The sequence below is a fragment of the Centropristis striata genome, chromosome 15, assembly GCF_030273125.1.
Source record: "Centropristis striata isolate RG_2023a ecotype Rhode Island chromosome 15, C.striata_1.0, whole genome shotgun sequence".
NCBI lineage: Eukaryota > Metazoa > Chordata > Actinopteri > Perciformes > Serranidae > Centropristis > Centropristis striata.
The window spans coordinates 10,607,750-10,634,384 of NC_081531.1; the positions used below are offsets into that span (position 1 = coordinate 10,607,750).

Sequence of the window (26,635 nt, forward strand, 5' to 3'; positions counted from 1 at the left end):
GAGTGAGGACTGTTGAGTGATTATTGCTGTGTGTATTCTTAAAGTAAATACAGAGCGAGTTTCCAATGTTTCAACGTTTCTCGTCTTTCCTCAGATGAGTGATGTCGAGGCAGGAGGTGCCACGGTCTTCCCTGACTTTGGAGCAGCAATCTGGCCTCGGAAGGTGAGGACAAAAGAGAGAGTGTTCCTGTGTGTGAAGAAATACTCGGACTAGTGCCAGCTCATAGTGTGTGTGTGTGTTTACTCTATATTGCTCTTGTCCCCATCGGGAAACGGATGTAATCTGATGATGCTGTTTTAAGATCAACATGTGAAGACTTTGCGTTGCTCTCAAGAAGCTGTTTCTATACTTCTATGAGTCTCCTTCAGTCTCGACATGTATTGGTTGCAATTTTCTTTGCAAATTCTAATTCAAAGAAAAAATGTTTAGCAAATTTTGATTTTGGCTGATTCTGATTTTCTTTCTGTCTGAGATACATAGTTTAAAGCATACAACATATGTTTGTAACTTTTATATAATGTCAATTTAATTGTTCGTTCATATACAGTTGTTTTACATTTTCTCTAAAACTGCACCAGGTTACCGGACCCTCTCTCTCTCTCAATCTCACTCAAACAAATTTCAAGATAAAGTATCCCACGTTACTGGACAGAGGTTTTTGTACGAATAGTATCCAACTGCTTTGTGTTGAAGCTTTGAAAACAACCAGAAATGTTAAGTTCAGTTCTTGTTTATCAGTCACTCTACAAATAATAAAATCCCTAATTTATTCCAGTAGGCTTAAAAGTGTAACTGCACCCCCAGGTCTGTGCCCAACCCCACCTACTAAATAATTTTGAAAAATGTGGAAAGTGGGCGGGAGACAGGGAAGGGCTGAGGCGTGTGAGGCGCTAAAATTCGTAAAATTTGATGATGGAGATGAGGTTCAGCCAGTTGACTCTATGTCAGCATTGTCCTGGCAGTATTAACACCAGTATTAATGTGTGTCATCCCAGTACAGTTGCGTCATTTAGTTTACAACCCAATAAGGAGGTTAAAGTGCATAGTTGTCATGGAACCAGAAGTCTGCAAAAAAACGCACTCAGCACGAAGCCACTGGTGCATGTCTTTCTCTCTTGTTCACATTACATGTTCCCTTCATTTTTGCACTTTTTCCATCTCTCCACAGGGGACGGCAGTGTTCTGGTACAATCTGTTCAAGAGCGGGGAGGGAGACTATAGGACCAGGCACGCAGCCTGCCCCGTCTTAGTAGGAAGTAAATGGGGTAAGACAAAGTTCATATCATCACAGTTTAGCATTTATTAATTCTCTCCTTAGATTCAGGGTTACACTAGTATAAACCACGTGGACACCTTGTGAATACATTTGTACTGCTATTTCTGTTATTCTCAGCTAAGAATCATTAAACAGTTCGGTCTTTAAGTGAGCTGATATCTGATGATTTTGGTTATTATCAACCAAACAATGGAAAATGGCTATATATCAGCTCTTAAATTAAATTCTTATGAGCTATTTTTGTTGTTATCATTATTTGTCCCAACAAATGTACCATTAGTTGTACCAGGCATTAAAATGAACAAGAAATTGAAGAAAACAATGGTCTAATCATTTTTTCCATGACTGTATGTATAGAAGGTGTTTTGTCACACGGATGATTATTTAGTCACGTGTGAAAGCTTGTTTTTATGTACAGGAATATTCCTCATAATCCTTGGATAAATAGGACCAAAGAAAATCTGCCAAAAACTGCAGCGTAATCATGAGAACAGTGTTGATCTATCACGAAAGGTGTGTCGCCAAGATCTAAGATGTTCATGTTCAATTTGAAAAGCACAAAAAATGTTGCCGGGGCAATGATTTTATCACTACTGACAAGGAAAATTTGATAGTGGTAGTCTTACTGTGTTTTTATTTTATTTTATTACAAAGGCTTAACGGGCTCATCAATCTTTGGTCCTCATGTGTTTCCTTTTATTGTCTTCTCAGTGTCAAACAAGTGGATTCACGAGCGAGGACAAGAGTTCAGGAGACCCTGTGGTCTGACAGAAGTGGACTGAAGTTTGAGCCACACCAAAGAAACCTGCAGAAACACATACAAACACCCACAATAGTGCCTTAATTCTGGCAATGATGCATCTAAGAGACACGTTATTCTCTTCCTGAACTTCTCTACATGACTAAGAAATGTTTTGAGGAAATTATGACTATTATTATAATTACTTGTCTATTTCTACCATCTTGGTTTTTCCCAATTTACGCCCCAACTTAGAGGCATTAAAATAAAAATGAAGTTACTGATGGATCCAAATGTGCGAGTCCTCTACCAAATCCTTCCTTCTCCGGTGATACAGAGAAGCCTTTATTAATTTTGCTAATATCTTAGCTGGTAAAAACACCAAAATATACAAGAGGAATGACAAAAACCTTTCCAAAAAAAGTCAAAGAAGGCACTGAGTGAAAATAAGTATTATGTGTAATGAATAAAGAGAAATTAATGCTTTTGGTGTTGGACCCACCTCTAGACATAATACTACATTCAACACAATTACAACATTTTCCACAGCTGTGATGCAAGTTAAAGCTGTGGGCTGTGATATTGACTCTATTGGGAGGTTAACTTGGTAAAAAGTCAAAGAATAGAAAAACAACTTTACTCTTTTGGGTTCAATCTTTTGCACAAAATTGTCTTTTCTTTCTTCATTGCTAACATCTTTACCAGATTATACTCTGTCCCTACTCCACTCACATCCAAGTGTTTTATTTCCCTTCAGGTCTCATCATGCCCATACTGTTTTTATTTATAGTGTTTAAGTTATTACACTGTTACATTTTGTGCTCTTTCTGCAAGATGGCAAACAATCAAGTCAATAAACAGTGTCTTTTCTGAAACGGGTTGTCTTCACTTTTTTATGAGGTTTCTCATCGTAAAAGGGAAAACAGTGTGTAATCTGTTTATACTGTACAAGCTGCCACTTGATCCCTGCGGTTGATGATGAATAATTCAGGAAATAAATATTGTTTCACCACTTCAATAACCGTCATGTTCACACCTTTTTTGAGTCTTGGCGCGCTCTCTGACAGTTTTTCCTCGAGGCTTATTGATTGTTGTCGATGACGTGTATAACCAGTATCTGCGGTTTGAGTTTGAGAATTTATGTTGAGCCTTTTCGCACCCATAGCCTTGTTCAACCTTTTCAATGGTTTGACATATTGCCCCGGGCTTTCTCTTTTGAGCTTTGCCACATCTCACTGAGTACGCTAACAGGCTCATCTCCACTCTGAATACAATGGTGACCACACACATGGTTGTGGTTTACCCTAAACTTGGGTCACCAATTTAACCTAAGCTACACGTCTTTGGACTGTGGAAGGAAACTGCAAGCTCCCACAATAAAGTCACAATATCGATATTGAGGTATTTGGTGAAATATCTTGGGTCTGAGCTTGGACTGCAAGCAGCGGCGAGGAACTTATAACTTAAACCAACAGGAAGTCGGCCATCTTGGATTTAATGAGCAAATTTAACTATTTGATGGTGTTTTGGGCCATTTCCAGGCTCCATAATTTAACTAACTCCGCCGACAGATTAAAAATAAAGTCGCTGACACTTTCACCCACAGCCCAAATTCCAATCTTATCTGGCCTCCCTAAACAACAGCCCATCGTCAAGGCCGTTAAGGCTGCTAATCTCCCCCGCAGAGCTCTGTAGCGAGATGCTACTGTCGTGGCAGATTTGACAACTGCACTAAGTTAATGGGTGAGCTGGCCAAACAAGACATACACAATACTAGTCAAGTCAAAGTTTATTTATAGAGCACATTTAAAAACAACCTCAGTTGACCAAAGTGCTGTACAGTTATTAAAATAGAATAAAATCATACACAAATAGTTATAAATGAAAACAATAACATATTAAAACAATAAAATACAGAAACAAGAACAGAAAAGAGTTGGAGATAGAAAAGAAAAATAAAAGGGTAAAAAAGTAAAAAGCCAAGGATTCTTGCCTAGCTGGGACTGAACGCCAAGGAGAATAAATAGGTTTTTAATAATGTTTTTAATAAAGACTGTGCAGCTCTGACCTGGAGAGGTCGGCTGTTCCACAGCTTTGGGGCCGCCACAGAGAAGGCTCTGTCCCCACGACTATGACCAGGAGCAGCTGGTTATACGACCTAAGTGCTCTAATACCAAATAGTTTTATTAACACATCCATACTCCAATACACCGCTCAGTCCCGGATGGTCCCGTACACCACTCGACTTGTGGTTAAGCAAAAGGCAAAGTGGCCCAAACCTTCCTGCCCTGTACATCACATCAGGACAGACCCGACTTATCTACACATTCCTCTCTCACATGGTGTTATCAGAGTTAAGTTCCCACAGTTTGAGTTCCCACAAGGCCTTGCGTCTTGAATATCAAGTAGGTCGCTGCCCACTTCATATCCCACCATGACCGGAAACACCAAATTTCCTTCACACTGCCCCTGCTTTTTGTGATATCTTTTACTTTCTGGTTCCTTTGCTACACATTGACATTAAACTGTGAGGTTCTGAATTCTCAAATTAAAAAAACTAAAAGATCACGAGCTAGCAAGAGGATCTGTATTTATAACATTAAAAGACAGCTCCCCACCTCATGACATAACTAGTGTATGATGGACCAGTTTGAGGTTGGGAGTTCTGAGTGAACGCGATGCTAAAGTGCATCGCGTTCTAAAGTGGTGGAATCTAACGAAGTACATGTACTCAAGTACTGTACTTTGGTACAATTTTGAGGCCTTTGTTCTTTACTTTGAGTATTTCCACACGTTACTTTATACTTTTACTTAACTAGTCTTTAGGGGCAAATATTGTACTTTATACTCCACCACTTTTGCTGTCAGCTTTAGTTACTTTTAAGGTCGAGATTTAACATGAAAAAAAAAAGATACATTTAAAATGATTATATATGTTTACTAATTAAACCACATAACAGTATATTAAGTAGTTAAATGCATCAAAAATTATAATCCAATAATGTTTTTGGAATATATTAATCTGAGTGGGTCCATTCTGCATAACAAGTAATTTTACTTAAATACATTTTGATTCTGATACATTTGTACTTTTAATTAAGTGTTGAATGCAGGCTTTTTACTTGTAGTGGAGTAATTCTGCAGTGTGGTATTAGTACTTTTACTTAAGTAAGGGGTTGATTACTCTTCCACCTCTGCTAAAGTGTCAAAAGCTACTGAGGGTAGCACAATACAATAAATCCATCATGCATGTGTTTTTATTTACAGCTAGTATGTGCATAATGTGGTACACACATCACACATAACCAGTCCTGTCATTTTAAAGTCTTTCTGAACATGGAGGCACATTGAGTTGACAGGTGCATGTCGGTTCAGTCACTTAATTCCTGCTGTTGATGAAGAATAATTAAGGAAATAAATGTTGTTTCATCACTTCAACAACAGTCATATTCACACCTCTTTGAGTCTTGGCACGCTCTCTGACAGGTTTTCCTCGAGGCTTATTGATTGCTGTTGACTCTACATGCACTTACAGTATCGGTGATTTAAATTTCAGAACAATTTATGTTGAGCCATTTCACACGCATAACCTTGTTTAACCTTTTCAGTGTTTTGACACATTTGCCGCGGGGTTTTCTCATCAAGCCTAACTTAAGCTTCTGTTGAACAACGATGCTTTGCCGCATCTCGTTGATGTCACATACGCTAACAGGCTCACCTCCACTGAATACAACGGTGACTACACGTGTTTGTGGTTTACCCTAACCTTGGGTCACCAATTTAACCTAAGCTGCATGACTTTGGACTGTGGAAGGAAACCGTAAGCTCCCTACAATATCGTCACATGTTATCGATATATTTTGAAGGCTTAATGATATTTTAGTGGTCGCGCAAAGGGGCGTGGCAAATTGGCTCAGTAGCTCCCTATAGAAAGTCAAGAAAATTGGGCCCCTTGCACATGAATGTTGTAGATAAATGAAATTTGGTACATACGTTTATAATGGGGAGACGCTGCAAAAAGTCTCAAGGATCCATACTCGAAAACGAACAGGAAGTCACCCATCTTGACACATTTCAGTGACTCGCAAAAGTCACACTCTAAGTACTCAAAGTGCTCTTACGTCAGCAAACTTTGTCCAATCTGGTCCAAATTACTCATGCGTGATGAGAGTCCAGCCCTGAACATGTTTACATGTCAATATTGACACATTATTATAGCTCCCCCCGCTGGCAACAGGAAGTACGGTAATAGTTTTGCTCTATGATGTCCTGCTCGAAGATGGTTAAGCAAATCAGATTCAAAATTGGTTATAAAAGCCTCAACATGTTGATGATGTTGTGTTGTGAATAAAAGGAGAGCTCCCCACCTCATGACATGACTCTACTGTTTGATGGTCCAGATTGAGGTTGGGAGTTTTGAGTGAATGTGATGCTAAAGTGTCAAAGCTACTGAGGTTAGCACAATACAATAAATCATGTATGTAACATCATGCATGTGTTTTTATTTACAGCTAGTATGTCCATTATGTGGTAATGTCATTTTAAACTCTTTATGAACATTTCTTTACTTTATGAACTCTTAACTTTATGAACTCTCCTTTCTATCTTTGTCCTTGCAAGCCCATGTTGGTTAGTCTGATACTTCATGGCTGAATGTTTGGGTAAAAGAGCTGGACAACAGTTCCATTAATGTTAGACTTTATTACAAATTCAAGATGGAAATACACAAAATTAAGCCTCCATGCTGTATCGACCCTGTGTGATCAGTACAAACAGGATACGAGTATATTTGCTCATCAGTTCTACTTCTCCTGCTTCCTTTTTTTCAGCTGTATATAATATTCCAAAGGTTTATAGGAGAAACCATGTTTGTGAACTCTGTCCTGTCCTGCCACTTCACTCTACATTCCACCATTGGTTAAGATAGCTGCTACATGCAAAGGCTTTCAATATTAACATGCTAATGAGAAAAAAGTCTCCCTGAAAATCTGGAAACCGTGAACAGACTTGTGTGATTGATGATGAAAAATATGTGTTCTTTACTGATAGTCCACTCTAAGTGGTTATTATATTGATGCAAGGACTTACAGTTACAGTCCAGTATAATTTAAACTATTTTAGGCACTTATTGATCTTTTAAGAGGTATATTAAGGTTATATAAAGATGTAATTAGCACTAAATAGGGTGCATACATTCCACTTGTGATATCTAGATACAGATATACTGCAGCACTACACAATATATATTTATCAACATTTTTGATCAAGTTACAAAAAAAACTGGATTGTTAAAAAACATACATTCAAGTGTCTATACCTTGACTAAAGTAATAGAGCTGTTTACTTTGTCCACCACCAATCATATCCTTAAAAAGTTACAGTTATACCAGGCTGCTTAACCTGAAATGTTGTTTTACACCAAGATTATAATACATATTTAAAATGTATTCCCCCTTTCATACTTAAAAATAAAAATTTGTCAAATTTCTTTGGACAAGGTTAGGTCAAAGTAGCCTGGCAGCAAGAAGCCAACCACAGAGACATGTTTTGGAATGATGCTACAATAAAACATTACACATGATGAACAGCTTCACTGAGTGGGTTCCCCATTCTCGGATAAAGGTTTGAGCTCTGTGCAGGTAGCCATTTGTGCAGGAAGACATTTTCGATCCGAGGGGAGGACCACAGGCTGGCAGAGCAATTGGATTCGCTGATGAAAAAAAAAAAAACAGACACAATTCAGCTTTTTTTCCCCCCTTTTTGTTTATTGCAGTCGTAATTCTTTGCACTATTACTCCATATCATCAAATATCATATATGACAACAGCGCATAGTAAAATTGTTCTGCCTTCATTAAATTAGGCAGAACAATTAATTAAATTGCCCTACCTAGAAATTACAAGATTATTTGTCCTCGAGTACTAAATCAAAACTGTATTTTATCACATGAAACCTTGGAAATAAAACTAATTTTTTTTACATTTTATTTTATTATTATCTGTGGAATATAGTATTAAAATGGTTATATTCCATATTTTGCTATTTTCAAAAAATCCTATGAAAAGCCCCAAACCAACAATGTGTCATGTCCAGAAAACTGTGTTAAGTTAATTCATTCAGTTCTGTCTTGTGTCGATGTTGTCTTGTGATTTCCTGTTTTATTTTGGTTCCACTTCCTGTCTGTGTACATTGTTCCTAATTTTACTTTCTCCCTTTGTCTGTTTTCCCGCCTTTAGGATTACCTGTCTCCGCCCTGATTGTTTCCACCTGTGCCCTTACCTTTTGTGTATATATAGTCCGTGTCTCTCTTCGTCCTGTGCCAGTCCGTCTTGTTCCAAGTCAGAGAACCAGAGCTTTGTCCATGTCATTGTCAGTTCTTGTTGCTTTGCTATTTTGTTTTTCTAGATTGATTTTCTGTTTGTTTTCTTAGTATAGCCTCATAAGAGTGGTTTTCTTTTTGTTTATTTGTTTTTTCTTAGTCAATCCTTAGTATTGTGAGTTTTAGTTTCTGAGATTAGTATAGAGTCTTGGGAAAAAAAACATTGTTTTCTACAATTTCCTGTTCATTTTATTTCCTCGTACAACTAAAGATACTTTTGTTTGGACAAATATAATGACAACAACAAATAGCTCATATGAGTTTAATTTAAGAGCTGATATCTAGACATTTTCCATGATTTCTTGATAATAACCAAAATCAATATCAAGAAAACTATGGAAAATGTCTAGATATCAGCTCTTAAATTGCCTAATAATTTAAACATCTGGGCACTGTAAATACTGCAATTACCTGGTACTATTTTCAGCTGCGGACTAATCATTAAAAATGGCCGCAATGATTAGGTCATCATTGGTGAGTAATTGATTATTTCACCAGATACTGAACTTTATTAAACCTTTTTTTTTTTTTTTAAACACAAAATTTACAATACGGTAGTTTGAGAGTGAAAGAAAAGGATCATGCTCACCTGTCGAAGAGTGCCTTTTTCATGCAGTATTTTATACAGCATGAACAGTGGGATGAGGGAGAGGGAGACAGTGGCAATAAACCAGCCCAGGATGTTCGCCCAGAGTGGATAGACATAACTGTTACTGAACTTCAGAGGGGAATATTTGACGATGGAGAAGATGAAGGTGCCCTGTAATTAAAAGAGACAAAGTGGATTTATGTTGAATGTTACACCTACTTTAATTAACTCTAACCTCAAGTAATATAGAACCACAAAGGGAGGGAACATAAACAGAACATAAATATTAATACCACCATGAACATAATGTTATCAAATGCATAATCTTTAACTTGTAATGGTTGTATGTTTGGGATGTAAAGTTCTGCTTGAAGGGATGGCAAATTAAACGGTCAAATGGTGCTATACATACAATAAATCCAACTTTTAGGTGTCTGTTTTCAGAGCTGTGTGCTTTGCTGGTGGTTGCTCCCATAATTCTCACTTTGGTTAATTTCATGAATGTACACATTTGTATCATATGTTGAACATTAAATGGAAACAGGAGTGATGAAACATTCGTGAAAGAACCCTTACAAAACAGACAGAGGGAGTGATGTAGAGCCAGCAGTACTTCATCCATGGGAATGGACGATAACCGATCATGTGTGTGATGTTGCCATAGAAACGGTCCGCACCTGTGTGGAAAGGAAAGTTATTAGAACAGTCAGTCTCGTCTTTGAGAGGAATTTATTGGCAAAAAAACATGCCCTGTTCAAACAAGTTGTAACATGAGTTTCATGCTGAAGATTTTCATCATGGATATAATAGTACGGTGGCCCCGAGAGCTCACAGCGCTGCAACTTAAGAAAACACATGCAAATACAAAAAACACAAGAAAATTTAGAAAACTGGACAACACAAGCGCAGCATTTACAAAACGCGCTGCGAAGACCACAACACGACACAATAAGAAAAAACGATGCAAAGACCATGCACAGCACAACAGAAGTGTTTCCGGAGAACACTTAAAAGTGATGCACATGTCAGGACACACATATGATGTCATCACATTATTTCAAGATAATGATCATTTTAATTTATAACGTGAAATGATCACGTTATTTCCATAGACTGTATATAAATAATGGACGTAGTCACCGTGACGTCACCCATTGGTTTGTGGACTGCCCGTTGGAAGCCTCGAGTTCAGCGTTACACTCATCGCCATCTTGCGTCGCCATCATGTTTCCGATACGCGGAGCAGACCATAATTGGACTGTGGCGGAGCGCGAGGGATCTGACGACACTGACTCACTGACTACACGCATCTCTACACCGGCAACCCGAGAAGCCGCTGCTAATTCATGTTAGCATTAACTGGAGCATTAACTGGGATGTTAGTTTTGGCTAGCAAAAAAACAAAAACAAAATGTATCTTTCTTACCTCAGAAAACTGAGCAGCGACTCCTTGGAGTGTCTGTTACTCCAACCAAACACTGAACAAGACATTTTACTGAACAAAACGTTCAAATAAACTGTCATTAAGTGAAAATATAGTGTGAAAGGGTCAAAGTTATGAGACCAAACCGCTAAACGTCCTCTTTTCTATCTATATAACGTTATATATAACTTTATTGACACGTTGCCGTGGATACACTCTGCTTCTCTCCTTGTGACGGCTCGCCTTGTCAGTGACCTGTCAATCAAAGCTAGAAACGCCCCAAATCATACGATTCTTTATCTTCTACTTTCTTCTAAATGGGGCCATTATTAGAACTATTGACATCAAATTGTCTTGAAGATGATTTTTTACTAGCGATTGAGACCATAATGTTGTCCCTGAAAAATGTTTCTGAGGTAATAAATCAAGTGAGAAGTTTTCAAATTTAGCACTGAAATGAATGGGCAGATTTCTTTTGCAGCCAAACTTAGCACCCCCTACTGGAATTTTCGGTGAATTGCAGGCTTTATGCACTTCCTGGTGGCTTCCATGCTCAGGCAAGGAGATTGCCGCCTGGTTATTTCATGATAAATATATTTTCATGTTATACCGTGATATATAGCATTAGCCCGCTAGCCCGTATCAATCACACTGCAATTAAACAAATCTCTCAGCTCTCAGGGCCACTGTATAATAGTCTTTATAGTCTTTGTGTCTGCCTGTATGGTCTGTGACTTACCGTACACCCAGCCAATACTGACAGACTGGAGAAGGGAGAGGAGGAGCAAGGTGGTGCCACTGCAGACATGATGGTCCAGGAGTTGAAGCAGGTACATCCCTCCCTAAAAAACAAGAATAGAAGTAACCTCAACAACTTCAAATAGTGTTTTTTTCTTACAACATAACCAGCTTTGTCATATCTGCTATAAAGCAGGTCTATGTTCAATAGAAACATTGTGAAAGTATCAAAACCATAGACTGTATAAAGGATGGACGATGCGTCAGAACTATCATAAAAATTTACACTTGAACAAACATCAGTGCGATAACAACTACCAGACAAAACAGAAACCATCTTTGGGGAAAATATATGTGACCTCTATTTTTAGCTTTTAGTTCTGCTCTTGTCTCTTCATTAACACAGAGAGGTGGGATTTATAACCTATACTGCAGCCCACCACCAGGGGGTCATCAAGCTATTTTGGTCTCAGAAGAAAATACAATCTACGACTCAGCACAGCCTTTATTCAGAAACTGTGCCTTTAGGTATTATTTGGATTGAGTCACTTTGTTAGTTTTTAGAAAGAAGTAGCAGTAGTCACTATGACATCAGTTTGGCATTTTGACTGTTGCCATCTTTGTGTTTTTGGAACCAGAAGTGACCATATTTGGACGGGATGGTGAAGTTGGAGAAGAGGATGCTCAGTCATCGGCTAATGCTAGCGCAAGCTAGCTAGCATGGTTCCGAAGATGTATGCACAATTCAAAATGAACAGCCAACTCCTTAGTGTCTTTTAGTAACAAGTGAATGCTGACAACAGCATTTTTAGGTCAGCAATGTGTTCCAGTTAACTGAGATTAACTGAAGACACACTGGAAAGGGTCAAAGATCTAAGAGGGAAACACACAGTGCACTTTGGTAGCATCCTGTCAATCACAGTAGCCCTGCCCTAACCTACCATATTGTCTATTTTACTCTAAATCATAATCTACAAAATAAACTTTGAGCTGTCTGCACTGTGACAGTCTGGAGACCTGTCCAGGGTCTACCCTGCCTCTCGCCCAATGTGTGTCTTCAGTGCATCTTAGCACTGGGCAACCTTCTGAGGCATTACAGTGCCGATAGTCGGATTGTTGCAGAGTAGGCTGCAGCTGCACCTGAGGATAGATTCTTTGAGTATCCAGAGTGGACTCTTTGACATCCTAAATCCAAAAGATTTAGTCAGCTGTTGGAGCAATATCTCAGACTAGCGGCTAAGGCTAACGAATGAATGAACAACGTGCTGTATGAGACATGTAACTAGCGATTGAGACTTCAAACTCATTTGAAGTAGGTCCATTTTCCTATAGAATTCTATACAATCAGACTTATTTTTGCAACCATGCAGTCCACTCCTGCTGGCTATTTGAAAGAATGCAGGTTTCAGGCACTTATTCATTTTTCAGACATGGAGGTTGCAGCTTGGGTTTTAGTCACTTTGATTAAATGCTTTTTATGCTTTGCTTTCTGTCATATTTTACCAGTTTAATATAATATCAAGTGTACTAAATAATATGGTAAAAAAAACAAAAAAAATTAAGGAACCTTGTCGCTCAGAGTGTACAGTACAAACCTCAGTGACCAGGGAGAGTCCCAACAAACAGCAGGTACAGCAGATAGCCAGCAGAAGCAGCTCACGTCTAAAGCCTTTGCGCAAGATGGGGAACAAATCAGTCAGTGATGTCATCAGACACTCCAGGCCGACAAACTGTAGGAAACCAGTGAGAGGAAAGAGAATCAGGGCTCTGTTTCAACCATTAGATCCTACATTGTGTTTATTCATTCAGAGGTCTGGCTGGTACCTGACTGTCCAATCCAAGTAGAATGATCATGATGAAAAAGCACACCGACCACACCTGAGGCATGGGCATCATGGCTACAGCACGTGGGTAGACGATGAATGCCAACCCTGGACCTACACATGCAGGAATGTAAGAAAGCACACCATAAATGTCACACCGCGTTGAGGTTTTGTCTTATCCTGGGTTTTCATCTTGTTTTATTGTGAAAATTTACTACTTGTTTTATTTTGAAAATTGGAGTGATTTTTGTTTCTAGGATACAATTTTCATAGAGTCTTGTTGAGCCTCTGGTTTTTAGGAGAGCATGTTATTTTGTTCATTTCCCACCAGAGTAGTTTTCCTCCCTTTGGAGTGTTTTGTGTTTTCAGGTCATAGCCTTTTGTTTTCCTCCTTGAGGAGCCATTTTTTGTTTTTGTTTTATTTTTTCCTAGCTTTTTCTTCCCTCCCTTTTGGAGTAGTTCTTTGTTGTTTATTTTTTTTCCATTTACTTTATTTTTTTTTTCCTTTTTCCCTTAGTTTTCTACAATAACTTTCATAGCCTGTTTGGTTTCACTCTGTCGGTGGCTGAAGAAATAAAGTCTGCCTGAACTATGATTCCTCTCAGTCCTGTTTGAGTACAGTAAATTAATGTCAGATAGGGGACATGAATACCAAATGGCATGGCAATCCACCCAGTTATTGTTGAGAAATTTCACATTATATTCACACAATGTCAGTAGAATGGAAAAACAAGAAAAGCATACCTCATTCCAAGTTAGCGGTTAGCACTAGAACTAACCTTGTAGTCGCAACTCGCAACAGATAAACGGCTAAATTAGATACTTTTGCTATGTTATGTAATTGAAGCACTTTGTGAAACCAGGTAGAAACAAACAGTGTACAGCTCTAATAAAATTAGCCGGATCAATTGCATGAGCGTTAATATTGGATTATATTTGGATGCAACTGTCAGCCATGGCACATTGAGTCATTTTCACCTGTTGGGGGTTACCGCCAAGATCCTCAAATGAGCAACGCACAGGAAATTCATTAAAACAGTCTGTTTCTCTACTGCTCACTATGAAGTTGAACTTAGCTGGGTCAGTACTTGCCTGATTCGGCCACTTCAGAAATATCCACTCCTTGTTCTATGGTCATGTAACCCAATACAGAGAAAATGGCGAAGCCTGCCACAATACTGGTGGCACTGTTCAGCAAACACAAGTAGAAGCAGTCCCTGAAAGAAAAATGAATACAGTTCCAGAAATATGATTGATGGATACAAAGTGCCACAGAAGTGAATGCTAATTTAATTAGTTAATGCTAATAGCCAGCAAAAGAACTGATTAAACGTGATTATCAGACGTATTTTATACTTCTGAATAAATTCTTGGCTTTGTGGCATAAAATTTCACTTATATTCTGTTTTCTGGCCAGCCAATGTGGAGGGCTGCCCTAACACAAAAATGACATAAATAGATCCGCACACCTAATAAGTCCTGTTAGAATAATTTCAATGCTGTGTAACATTTTGAGGCCACAGCTTTCCCTCACATGGATCATTTCCCTTTTGACTTTCACACAAACTGACTTCTTTTTGCAACCAGTGGAGTCGCCCCCCGTTGGTCATTAGAAAGAATGCAGGTTTAGGTAACTTCTGCATTGGGTTCCAATTATAGGTCTGGAAGTTACCTCTTGATCGGCCAAATGTTTTTTTTTCTAAAAATGACAACTGGTTGGCCCAATCACATTTTTAAATCCCTCCGCTGGCCTCATAGCAATTCATTAATCAGTGCATCCAGAAAAGGAGTGTCATTGTAGTATGCAATTTAGCAACATCACATTTGAAGCTATTATGTTTTCTCTTTCTTCCTTGATTCCCTATTGCTCATGCTGAAGTGTTAGAAAATCACATATCGAGGATGCATATATATATAAAAATATATACAACAGACATTTTAGGTGACATAAAAATAAGGCAAACATATTTTTATTGGATGAGCCTGGTCTTACTTGTAACAGTCATTGTTGTAAGTGTTGTAACTCCCAAGAGATGTTAGGAATCCAAGGCTGATAGCATAGGAGAAGAAGATCTGAGTGCCAGCATCCATCCACACCTGAAAAGGTCAACCAAATACATGCGTGCATGTATGTGATTCTGCAGAGGAAGCCATGTGGCTTTTCTGCTCCAAAGATGCACATGTGTCTTACCTGGGGATCTGAAAGGCGGGCGATATCAGGGTAGAGGTAGTAAATAATGCCGTCAATTGCCCCTGGTAGGGTAACACCACGTATGAGCAAAACCAGCAGCATAACATAGGGAAAGGTGGCTGTGAAGTAAGCTGCCTAAAAGAAAGAAAGAAACAAAGAGAGTTATAGACTTCTTGCACCATTCTGTGGCGTAACAGATCAGCAACATCTGGAATTATTTGGGTATGGCTGGCATCTTTCCTTTATAATAGACTTAAATGACTAACTGATTATCAAAGTAGTTGCTGATCAATTATTGTCAATCAACTAATCGGTTAACTAGCTTATTGTGTCAGCACTCCTGGGGTGCACTGATCTTGAAGGAATCACTTCCCAACTTATGAATGGGCCACTCAACAGAGACTGCCCTTCTCGCTGAGACTGAACAGCTTCACAATGCTAAAGCTGCCTCTCTCTCATCAGTGGTGGTCCTACTTGACCTTTCTGCGACTTTCGATACTGTGACCATCAGATCCTCATCTCCACCTTTCACCACCTGGGAGTGTCTGGCTCTGCCCTCTCTCTACTCAAGTCCTATCTCAAGGATCGCACCTTTCGTGTGACTTGGGAGGGTTCTGTGCCAGAACCCTGGCCTCTCACTATTGGGGTCCCTCAAGGCTCTGTTTTTGGTCCGCTCTTTTTCTCAGTTTACACCAACTTGCTCGGCTCTCTCGTCCACTCACATGGCTTCTCCTACCACAGCTATGCCGATGACACCCAGCTAATCCTTTCATTTCCCTAGTCTGAAATACAGACAGCAGCATGGATCTCTTCATGTCTGGCTGACATCTCCCATTGGACGTCCTCACACCACCAGTAAAAAATAAAATAAAATAAAAACTTCTTCCTTTGCTCTTCTTCTCTAGTACATTGAGTTACACTTATATAGCACTCCTGTAGCAGTTACAGTTGGCTCCTAAAGGTTATGCTCTTACTTGGTTCCTTTGGTCTAAGTTTATATCATCAAGGTTGAATGCTCTTATTGTGAGTAGCTCTGGACAAAAGTGTCAGTTAAATGACATGTAATGTAATGTAATGAATGAAAATCTTATAGTTTATGATGTAGCATCATAATGTAGAACTTGCACCAATTGGATTACTGCACTGCAGTTAGAGGACACACCAAACCCTTGCTACCTGGTATTAGATGACTTATAAGGACCCTCAAAGATATAATAGATTCTCTATCCCTAAGCCTTCATATTCCCTTGACCAACACTTGGACTGTCTTTCCCAACCTGTCCCCCCTGGAGCATCTCAGGCTCTTTACCTCAGCCATATAACCCTGGATGCCCGATGCATTAATCACACTTGCCTTGCTATACTTGTAGGGAGTCTATATTGATTATGTTACATCCAAAACTACAAATCCTTATCCTTTACTCTAACCACAACCCAAACATTTCAGCGAAAGTCAGCCAAATCTCTTGAGGACTATATTCTTGTCATAATCATAAGTTGGCCTGAACATCTGGCTCAACAACACCTAAAGCATTACAGCCTGTGGTACTTTGGTGCTGTGTCAGACATTTTTGTTATTTCCTCTTAAATAAGTGTTTACTATGTGGCACCTGGAGTCCAGCCACTGGTTGGGGGCTACACACGCCCAGAATCGCCCCAAGCGCAAGCGGCATCTCTGCAGATACAGACATCAGCACATACTTCTAGTGGGTCATAAGTGATGATTGAGAGAGATTAATTTTGCGATAGTCTAGATATTATTATTTTATTTTTTTAAATGAAAAATCCCACTCATTGTGCCATTGGAGAGAACCCAGCCTGAGTTCACAACACCCAGCTGTGATTAAAGCAACTTGATAGGTCTTACAAAACCAAGCTGATGTAACCATTGCTGGCTGAACAATCCAGCGCTTGCTCAATTCTGATTCAAAATGACAGGAAGAGCCAGAATAGAAGGATCAAAAAGTGATGCTTTAATTCTTGGCAGCCACATGCCAGTAATCACTGTGGTAACTTTTCCCACACCTCCTGCTAACACAAAGTTAGAAGGATCTTGGCACATGCAGTTACAAGATGTGTGTGTGTGTGTATGTGTGTGTGTGTGTGTGTGTGTGTGTGTATGGGCGTGGCTTTGTTTTACAGGCAGAAACAGTTTAACTTAATCCAGCAATCAACCCTCACAATATTAAAACTTCAATCTTCACTTTGCTTGTTGCCAGAATGTTTCGTCCACCAGCGTGGTAGTTTCTCGTACCTTGGCTCATCTTGTGTTTTTTGCTACTTCCTGGTGCTAATTTGCTTGCGTGGCTAATGCTCCTCTGTGCTTTCTACATTGCTTCAGATCATCGTGTCTCATGCTCCATTGCCTGCCTGCGTTCCTGCCTGCTTGTCGCTTGCTACCGTGTGCTTCTCCAGTCATGTGAGTTAACCTGCAAGATCCGTTTTCTCCACATGCTGACGCAGCTTCGCCATTACAACATGGTAGACGCCAAACAAAAGACTTTGTTCCATTTGGGTCCAGGCCTCACTTATGCAATTTGCAAATGAATCTGAGGATGCGAGGCTACAAAAAATATGTGAAGCATTTATGATTGTTGTTCAGACTTTAAGTAACAAACCTTTCCTGTTGACTTGATGCCCTTCCAAATGCAAAAGTAGCAGATAACCCAGGTCAGGATGAGACACAAGACCAGTTCCCATCTTAAACTGCCGACATCCTCAATACCACTAGAGATTTTCAAAACCCGGCGCCTAGACAGAAAGGGAGCAATGGTGGAGGGTGAGAGGGAGAGCAAAAATGAATGGAAATTAAAAGGATCATAGGGAGACTGGAACACAAGAAAATCAGAGGAGGGTTAAAGAAACGTGCAGAGTGGAGTGGAATGGAAGAAGGGAGGGTTGAGAAAAGGGAAGGATGAGGGAGGTACAAAGAGAAGGTATTGACAGAAAAGTTAGCATTCAGTTAAACTACATGCTTACTGCCAGAACTCCACAACAGGGAGAGTGGTATTCACTCTGGATATCATGCTGAGGTTCAGATTTGATTGGCTGAAGTCCACACATGACTCTATCATAAGAAAACAAAACGTAGAAATGTTGAAACTTTCATTTTCAAATTAAGGTAAACATGCATCCCACAGAGATGATAACATGCTAAGTATTTATTTTTTATGAAAAATATTGCATTAGGTTAAAAACAGCAACAAAAGACTCCTGGCTGACTGACTCTGTTGTCATTGTTGTTGTTTCTTGCACACATAAAAACTTTCTTTACAACAACATTGCAGTGAAATTGGTGATCAAATCCAAACTTTCTTCTGTCTTCATACCGAACTTTTTGGTAATTTTACTAACAGTATTTTACACCTAGAGGCTCCTTGAAGCTCTCATCCACAGCTGTTTGTTTATTAAGATCCTCGTTAGCTTTTGCATTGCAGCAGCCATTCTTGCTGGGGTTCCCACGGTTTACATGGTGACAATACGTTATTACACACCTGTGTTCCAGTCGTGTCCACATGTGGACCACGGCAGCTCCGCACTGAAGGATGAGAAAAGGTAAAAGAACGCCCATGCCATGATGATGATATAGGATGTGGCACTGAATGCGATGATTAAATGACTAGCATATCCCATGCCTGGGGGGGGAGAAAGTGAGGGTGGTGCAAATAAAAGACAAAGGACATTAAAGACATCACAAACATGCTCCAAACATATCAGGTACAGTGATACAGTGAAAAAGCAGTGCTGGCATGTATTGTACTTAAGTAATATGTTTTATTTATGGCTCCATTCACGTCACTCAAGGTCACCTTACAAACGCCTTAGCTGACTTTGTTCTTGTTGTTATCTAATGTTTTTACATTAGATAACAACAAGAACACAGTCAGCTACATAAAAAATACAGAGCAGAATTAGAGTTTTTTTTTTTCATTTTATGCAACTATGCAATATATACTCTACTTTTTTAAAGTGACGAATATTTTACTTCACTACATTTAGCTGACAGCTTTAGTTACTTTTCAGGTGATGATTTAACATTAAAATAAACATAATCAATTTAATATAATTACACTTTCTTATAAATTAAACCACATGATGGTATATTAAGTGGCCACACATAAACCATAAAAAGTGCTTACATAATGTTTAAGTGTGTGTGTGTGTGTGTGTGTGTGTGTGTGTGTGTGTGTGTGTGTGTAATCTTCTGTATAATTACTACTTTTTTTCTTCTACTTTTGATACTTGATACTTTTCGATGCTGGTACCTTTGTACTTTTACTTAAGTTTTTCGAATGCAGGACTTGTACTTTTCACGGTGAATCATTGGTAGTTTTACTGAAGTAAAGGACGCGCGCCGTTTGCTTCCCCAGTCAGAAGTGAACAATATAAGAAGCTGCTAGACAAATATGACAATGACAAGAAAATTCCAGTGAAACTATTCATTTCACCTTGGAAAAGCGGACAAATCCTCCTCCAGCATGTGATGCTCCCCTGGGTGGTGTATTGTCCTAAGGCAGTCTCAAGAAAGAATAAGGGGATTCCGCATGTAATGATGAACAAGATGTATGGGATGAAGAACACACCTGCAAAAACAGATAGGGTGTCTAGTAACTATCCCAGATTTAAATGTTCAAACTTAGAGAGTGGCTTAAAAAAAAAAATCACTCACCTCCGCCGTTTCTGTAGCAAAGGTAGGGAAACCTCCAAATATTTCCAGGTCCGATGATCGCGCCCATCACAGTCAGGATGTACTCGGCTTTGTGCCCCCAGTACCCCCGTCCCTCCAACTCTTTAGGCGTCTGTGGATGTCCGTTTGGCACAGAAACGGCGCAGGTGCCATTCTTTTCGTTCATGGCCATCCTTACCACCGCAAAGTCACTTAACCGTTAGTTTGCTAAGACAACTCAGCTCTGTGGGCACAGACTGCACAGCGTGGAGATGTGATGCACATGTGAAGTTGAAGATGTGTTTGGGGAAGCAAAGTGAAAATGTGCTCTTATAGTGCTGTCACTGAGAGTGGTGTCAGCTAAGACTATTTACGCTGCACATACATAGATGCGCATCAGAGAAAAGGGCGTGGTGAGTAAAGCAAGTATCGGTCGATACTCCGCCTTAATTCATTGGATGGCAAAGTTAAACAATGTCTGCTGGAGTTGAGACTTCCATTGCGCGCAATAAACAATTGCTTTGTTATGTCGTTGCATGAATGGACACATGAAAATGTGCTGACACTCACTTTGCAGAATCCACCCAAACCATCAGTAGGTAGCCTAATTATCACCTGAATATTCTGAAGACGCCTCTGTAATAATAATGACTCTTTCTTTTTGCAGAAATCATTTACAATTCCATGAGCGACCGTTTGGTGGCACCACCTCTCACCCAGTTTGTGCTGCAACGTCCACACAGTTCAGCAACACACAGTATTGTAAAGTACATTAAGCACATATTAATATATGTTTCATATTAACCTTTTTCATTTAATTTCAATTTAATATTTGTGTAATTATGTTGCAAACAATGTTTCAATGACCAGTGCACAAAAGAAGAAGAAAATAGTAAAAACTCTACAGAAGTGATTCATTAAACATTCACGCTTTGGAAGTTATTTATACTGACTTTCTTACACAGTGCACGACAAAATCACTTCAAAATGTTCTGCATCAGCTACAGGGTTTGCATTTTTGTGATTATGTATAGCCATGCATATACAGTATAATATACAAAAATGGTCTAAATCATGTCCTAGTCCACAGATCAGTTTGTTAACATATGTCTAACATTTTCAAAATAATAGACAATATTCTACCAGTGTTTGTTTTTTTATGGACATAGTGTACAACATTAGCAGAGCATGTTCGGTTGAGTCTTTAAATCCATAAAGTAACTGCACCATGCACTCTGAGCTATACAACAAACAGTATATTTTACAATATCACAAGACTACATTAGCTCAGGTCAGACAAATGGCAGCAAGAAAATTGTCATTTAAATTGTTGTGTTACAAGGCAAAATAGGATCCACTATACCTTTATGTAATTATTTACTGATAAATCCACACTAACAAGATTCTTTAACAACATTCCACAATTCATTTACATTTCTTGGTTTTGCTTCAGAAACAGCATTTTTCATGTCACCTCACAAGTTCTCAATTGGATTATGGTCCACTCCATAGCATCAATGTTGTTGGTTTGGAACCCAGATTTAGCTCGTTTACTTTACGGCGTTTGGGGTCATTGTCTTGTTGAAACACCCATTTCAAGGGCATGTCCTCTTCAGCATTAGGCAACATGACCTCTTCAAGTATTTTGACATATGCAAACTGAAATGCATGTTCAACAAGTGCTGGCTTCATCCTTAAATAGAGGCCACCTGATTCACACTTATTTTTTCACAAAATTGATGACCTCACTGATTGAATGCCACACTGCTATATTTTTGAACACACCCCTTGCAACTAATTGCCCAATTGCACAGCCTTAAGAGCGTGCAAATCACGAATGCTGGGTCTTGTTGGTTTTCTGAGGATCTACTGCACCTACTGGTACCTTGTTTGCCATGTAGCAATACATACTAAAAACCTGGATTAATCTGGTTAGTCACATTGGACTGCTATTATATTGAACACTACTGTAGCAAGTGTCAAAAGTTTGGAATTTCCTGCAAAAAAAAGTAATGTTCCACATGGAGAGTAAAACACTGTGCAATGTTTAACCAGACTGACAACTGTAACCAGTCACTGGTGAAAGCATGAAAGTTCAGCATCAAAAAGCGTCCAGATTTGCAGCTAAAATTAACAGGTTTGTTGCTTTTGCAAAGCTATACTTTTACAAGTTTACAATAAACCACTAGTGCGTCCAAGAAATGTTTTTTTAATGTGCAAATTATATATCACACATGCATGAAATATTTTTACAGCTAGAAATCTTTTCTTTCTTTTTTTATAAAATTATATCTGCACTTTTTTACACATGCACAAATATTTTTCGACAGTTGTGAACCTCACATTAATAAAGTTACTCATAAAGATATGTGCATGTGTTTTGTTTCTTTTTACACACACACAAAACATGATGTACAACTGCAGAATCTGAACTTATTTATAGTATAATGATTTGACAAGCTCAAATATTAATGACCTTTATTTGATCCCATACAGTTCATCACTTTTTCCACTGAAAAGACACTCGATAGGCTCATATAATTGTTTTTTTTAAAATGTTTTCTCTGAAGGGCACCCTGGAATACACTTCATCACATTTTCTCCATTAAAGGACGCTTCGTTGCATTTTTTCCCTCGGAGAGGGCATTTCATCACATTTTCTCTATCATAGGGGTGTCCAGGAGGACACTTTTGCAGAAGGTATGTTTTTTTGAATGGGAACACCCTGCTATTGACTATAAAGGAAAGTTTAAATTATGTTCCTTTGGGGCTCAACCTTTTTCACATGTAAGTAATACCTTTGGTGTCTTAATTATTTCAGATAAAAATCTTTGTTAAGATAGCCTGTACTCAAGGTAAAAAGAAAAAAAGTACATTAATATGTACATAGTCATGGAAAAAGTTATTAGACCCTTGTTTTATTCAGTTTCTTGTTCATTTTAATGCCTGTTACACCTAAAGGTACATTTGTTTGGACAAATATAATAACAACAAACTAGTTCATAAGAGTTAATTTAACAGCTGATATCTAGCCGTTTTTCCATGGTTTTCTTGATAATGATTTTGGTTATTGTCAAGAAAACCATGGAAAATGGTTAGATATCAGCTCTTAAAATATATTCTTATGAGCTATTTTTATTGCTATCATTATATTTGTCCAAACAAATGTACCTTTAGTTGTAAAATGAACAAGAAATTGAAGAAAAAGGATTGTCTAATATTTTTTTCCCATCACTGTATGCACACTTGTGTACAAAAATTATGTGAATTATAATTGTCAAAAACTCATAATAGGCCTAACTATACTTCAATAATGAATGGAAGTTAAATAAAAATGTTTTAAACAAATGATTAGAAAACATTGCAGGGACGTTTAAACATACGGTTAACAACATAACAGTTACGGTAACGTGCTGGGCAGTTGCTTTTTTCAATGCTTTATTGAAAATTACAAAAATAAACATTTCTGGCACGTTTTTCACAGTAGCCTACATACCTTGCATAAGTGTAGAAAGAATGCTAGGTGAACATCAATCAGCAGTAAAACTTAGAATAATAACATCAATATTGTAAATTCAGAGCAGTATAAATAAAATAAAGATAAATACAAAAATAAATAGACAAAAATAAACTACATATAAAACAGTCTAAATGTTGTTTTCAATAAGGGGGATTCGAATTAGTTTTAACTGTTCATTTCAGTGGGAAATTTTTTTTCAAGATAACGTGCTGGGCAATTGTTTTTTTCAATGCTTTATTGAAAATTACAAAAATAAACATTTCTGGCACGTTTTTCACAGTAGCCTCCATACCTTGCATAAGTGAAGAAAGAATGCTAGGTGAACATCAATCAGCAGTAAAACTTATAATAATAACATCAATATTGTAAATTCAGAGCAGTATAAATAAAATAAAGATAAATACAAAAATAAATAGACAAATAAAATAAATGTCGTTTTCAATAAGGGGGGTTCGAATTAGTTTTAACTGTTCATTTCAGTGGGAATTTCTTTTCAAGGTAACGTGCTGGACAGTTATCTAAGCTAAATGAGCGTTTCCTGTGCAGGTGGAGAGGAAGTGGGTCTGGTCTGTGTGCTGGAGGACTGCGGCGGGCCTGGATCATTGGATCCGGCCGAGCTGGAAACCAGTGAGCTCATTCTGGCTGCATGGAGAGGAGGGCGGGGCTCCCAGCATCATCACCACCGGCCATCACTGCTTCATTGTACAGGCTGCTGCTGATGCTGAGACCGTAGCGGTCGGGGCGGAATTCTTTCCCAAAAAAGCAGCATGTCATGGACACGGTTTCACGCAGATTAGGACTCCACGCACGATGAGCACCGATTACGAGGTAAGGTAAGGAAAAGAGTGTGTAAATCGTGCCGTTGTCGGGTTTAACACCGTGTGAACTGGGAGGTACTGGGACTAGCGGGCCTGCTGGTTTGAGTCAGGTTGATCTTCTCGTTACGAGATACAGATTGCACTGATTTATTATTTCACTGGAGCAAAAAGCTAGCAGTGCAGCTATGAATACCACCATCGTGTTTAATGACATATAAACGCGTGTAATATGAGCGTGTAGCATCGCCCGAGCCTGCATGACGGAAGTGGCAGGCCCGCACGAGCAAGCTCCTCGAAGATGACGAGGATCGAGCCTGTGTGGGGATTTTCTCCGCCATGCAGAGCCATCTTACACACGACGGATGCTCACGCTGCATCAAGCATCATGTATGTGTGTGGCAGGTGGTCTCCTGGTACTCCTTGTTGCAGTGAAGCTCCCAGATGTTGCTGATCGAGCCTCAGGTAGCCAGATGCGCATTGGCTTCTATATATAATTACGCCTGTATGGTTTGCAGTGTGTGCATTTTTTTTTTTTTTTTGCTTGACAGGTCATCACACATTACTGTCCATGTTTTGAAAGGATGCTGCAGAGGATGCTGGTCCACAGAGGGCTGGGAGGGCCTCCAGACTGAGGCTCAGGGTCTGCAGCCTGCAGCTGCCTCAGGGTGTTACACTGGCCTGATTTAAATCACATCACCCCTGCTGGGAGGGCATTTGTCACACTATTGTTTTTAGGGTCAGCAGCACAGATGTAGGCTAGTGGCCGCCCACAAGTTAATAGTTTATAGATTGACAAAATGGCAATAGCACACATCGATGGAGCAAAATGAAGCAATAGGATAAAATCAGATGTGTCAAATCTGTTGATACAGTCAGCCAGTGTGATTCATATGTGGCAGTGATGTTTCCCAGCCTTTTTGTTGGAGCTGTTATATTAATATTGCTCTGCAAACTTGTCAAAACGTGATTAGATTTTGCAATGTGACATTCATCTTTAAAAAGACAGTTCACCCACAAAATCAATAGTTTCCCTCTTACTTTTAGTGCTATTTATCAAGATTGTTTCAGTGTAAGTGTTGGGAGATATGCATGTATATAATGCATTCCTTTGTGTTTCTAGTACAGTTTTTAGTATACTGCTCACAACAATGTCTGTGCATTATTTTGAGTAACCAGGTCATGATTTCTGAAAAGAGATATTTCTGTTATGTTTGTTTTATCAATAATTTTGGCGCTTTGAGCATCACAAGAAAAGTCCCATTTACACGGTAGCCCACAAATGATTGTGACAATGTGATTTATGTAGTTTCAATACATTCAAGAAAAGGCAAATAAAAATATCTTCAACACTTTGCAACTCACACCAAAATAGTCCAGATTGATAAATAGCCATACAGGTAAGAGGAAACATATGTACTTTTGATTTTGTTTTTGTTTTTTGACTTTTTGAAGTTGGCCCTCTGTTTTGATTATATTTATTTCTATTTATTCCTGCCATCACGTCTTCTTCTTGCTATATATTGCCATTTATTTTCCTCCCTACTGCTCATCTTATTTATGTTATCTGCTGTTAGATGATTTGCATTTGATGCACTTTCCTGCACAGAATTAGTAGAGCTGTGTTCATACACTGTGTTGGTATTTTGACCTCAGATCTATTTTTTTGGTCTTGAACTTAAAAGCAGTCAAATGTAATCCAAAAACAAGCTGGACAGTTCTGCTTGGTGACCAACTAACCAGTCCCCACTCATTAACTTAACGTTCCTCATTGACATTGGGACAGTGATGGCATCAGATGGATGAACTTTTTCCGACTCAAATGCATCAACACAAATTTAGCCCAAGCCGTACATCCCAGGAGCTCTGTTGGATCGCTGCGTTAGGTTATGACAACTAATATAGTGGATTCATTCTGTTTGTTGTTTAAAACCATGCAGCAGATGTGAACATAGACCTGTTTGATGCACTTCCCTGCATTAGTAGAGCTTTGTTCATACACAGTGTTGACATTTTGGCCTCGTGCAGATGGATTAGAAGTCATTTTTGGCTTGAACTAAGAAGCAGACAAACATAATCCAAAAACAAGCAGGAGAGTGATGATTGACTCCAGCTGATGCGAGGACACTTTGAACCAACTTACATCACAACCAGACCCCAGACCGATTAGACTTAAGTTGCTCACTGACATTGGGGCAGCGCTGGCATCAGCCTGACTAACTTTTGCTGACTGGACTTGCATAACGTGGATTAGTAGAAAGAGGAAAAATAACCCAGTAATGTAAGAATTTGTTAGCTGGATACAAAACAACAACAGAAATATAGTTAAACTGTCTGTTGGTTGAGCAGTTGCGCACAAATGCACATGAAATCACTAAAGAGATCTGTCTGGTATTAGGGAATATTGGATTCCTGCCATGCTTGTGAAGCCAATTGTCCCTCGCAAATACTGTAGGATTTATTTATTTATGTAAT

At 38.9% G+C, this 26,635-nt stretch overlaps 2 protein-coding genes across 5 annotated transcripts in view; one reads left to right on the plus strand and one right to left on the minus strand.

Annotated features, from left to right (window-relative positions):
- p4ha2 (procollagen-proline, 2-oxoglutarate 4-dioxygenase (proline 4-hydroxylase), alpha polypeptide 2) overlaps window positions 1-2,891 on the plus strand; it is a 31,282-nt gene extending 28,391 nt beyond the window's left edge. For all 4 annotated transcript variants that reach the window (XM_059351923.1, XM_059351925.1, XM_059351924.1 and 1 more), the window contains 3 exons: window positions 95-163; window positions 1,170-1,266; window positions 1,989-2,891. In XM_059351923.1, coding sequence (XP_059207906.1) covers window positions 95-163; window positions 1,170-1,266; window positions 1,989-2,059 — 237 coding nt within the window. In that variant the 3' untranslated portion in view covers window positions 2,060-2,891. The remainder of the gene's footprint in view (window positions 1-94; window positions 164-1,169; window positions 1,267-1,988) is intronic.
- Window positions 2,892-6,702: 3,811 nt separating this feature from the next.
- LOC131987020 (sodium- and chloride-dependent GABA transporter 2-like) lies at window positions 6,703-19,735 on the minus strand. Its single transcript, XM_059352172.1, has 13 exons — window positions 19,608-19,735; window positions 18,654-18,794; window positions 18,139-18,226; window positions 17,778-17,910; window positions 15,160-15,294; window positions 14,962-15,065; window positions 14,061-14,185; window positions 12,970-13,082; window positions 12,741-12,875; window positions 11,147-11,249; window positions 9,561-9,661; window positions 8,985-9,155; window positions 6,703-7,726 (listed from the first exon to the last, which is right to left on the minus strand). The coding sequence occupies exons 2-13, from the start codon at window positions 18,790-18,792 to the stop codon at window positions 7,607-7,609; spliced, it is 1,467 nt and encodes a 488-aa protein (XP_059208155.1). The 5' UTR covers window positions 18,793-18,794; window positions 19,608-19,735; the 3' UTR covers window positions 6,703-7,606.
- Between the last annotated feature and the right edge of the window lie 6,900 nt (window positions 19,736-26,635).

Excerpts from the sequence above, each read along its gene's own strand:
- LOC131987020 (XM_059352172.1), bottom strand. The coding sequence starts at position 18,792 with ATGGGATATGCTAGTCATTTAATCATCGCATTCAGTGCCACATCCTAT. Across the intron at positions 15,295-17,777 it reads GCATCAAGTCAACAGGAAAG|GCAGCTTACTTCACAGCCAC; the intron begins GTTTGTTACTTA and ends TCTTTCTTTTAG. Across the intron at positions 11,250-12,740 it reads GACTCTCCCTGGTCACTGAG|GGAGGGATGTACCTGCTTCA; the intron begins GTTTGTACTGTA and ends CTTGTTTTTTAG.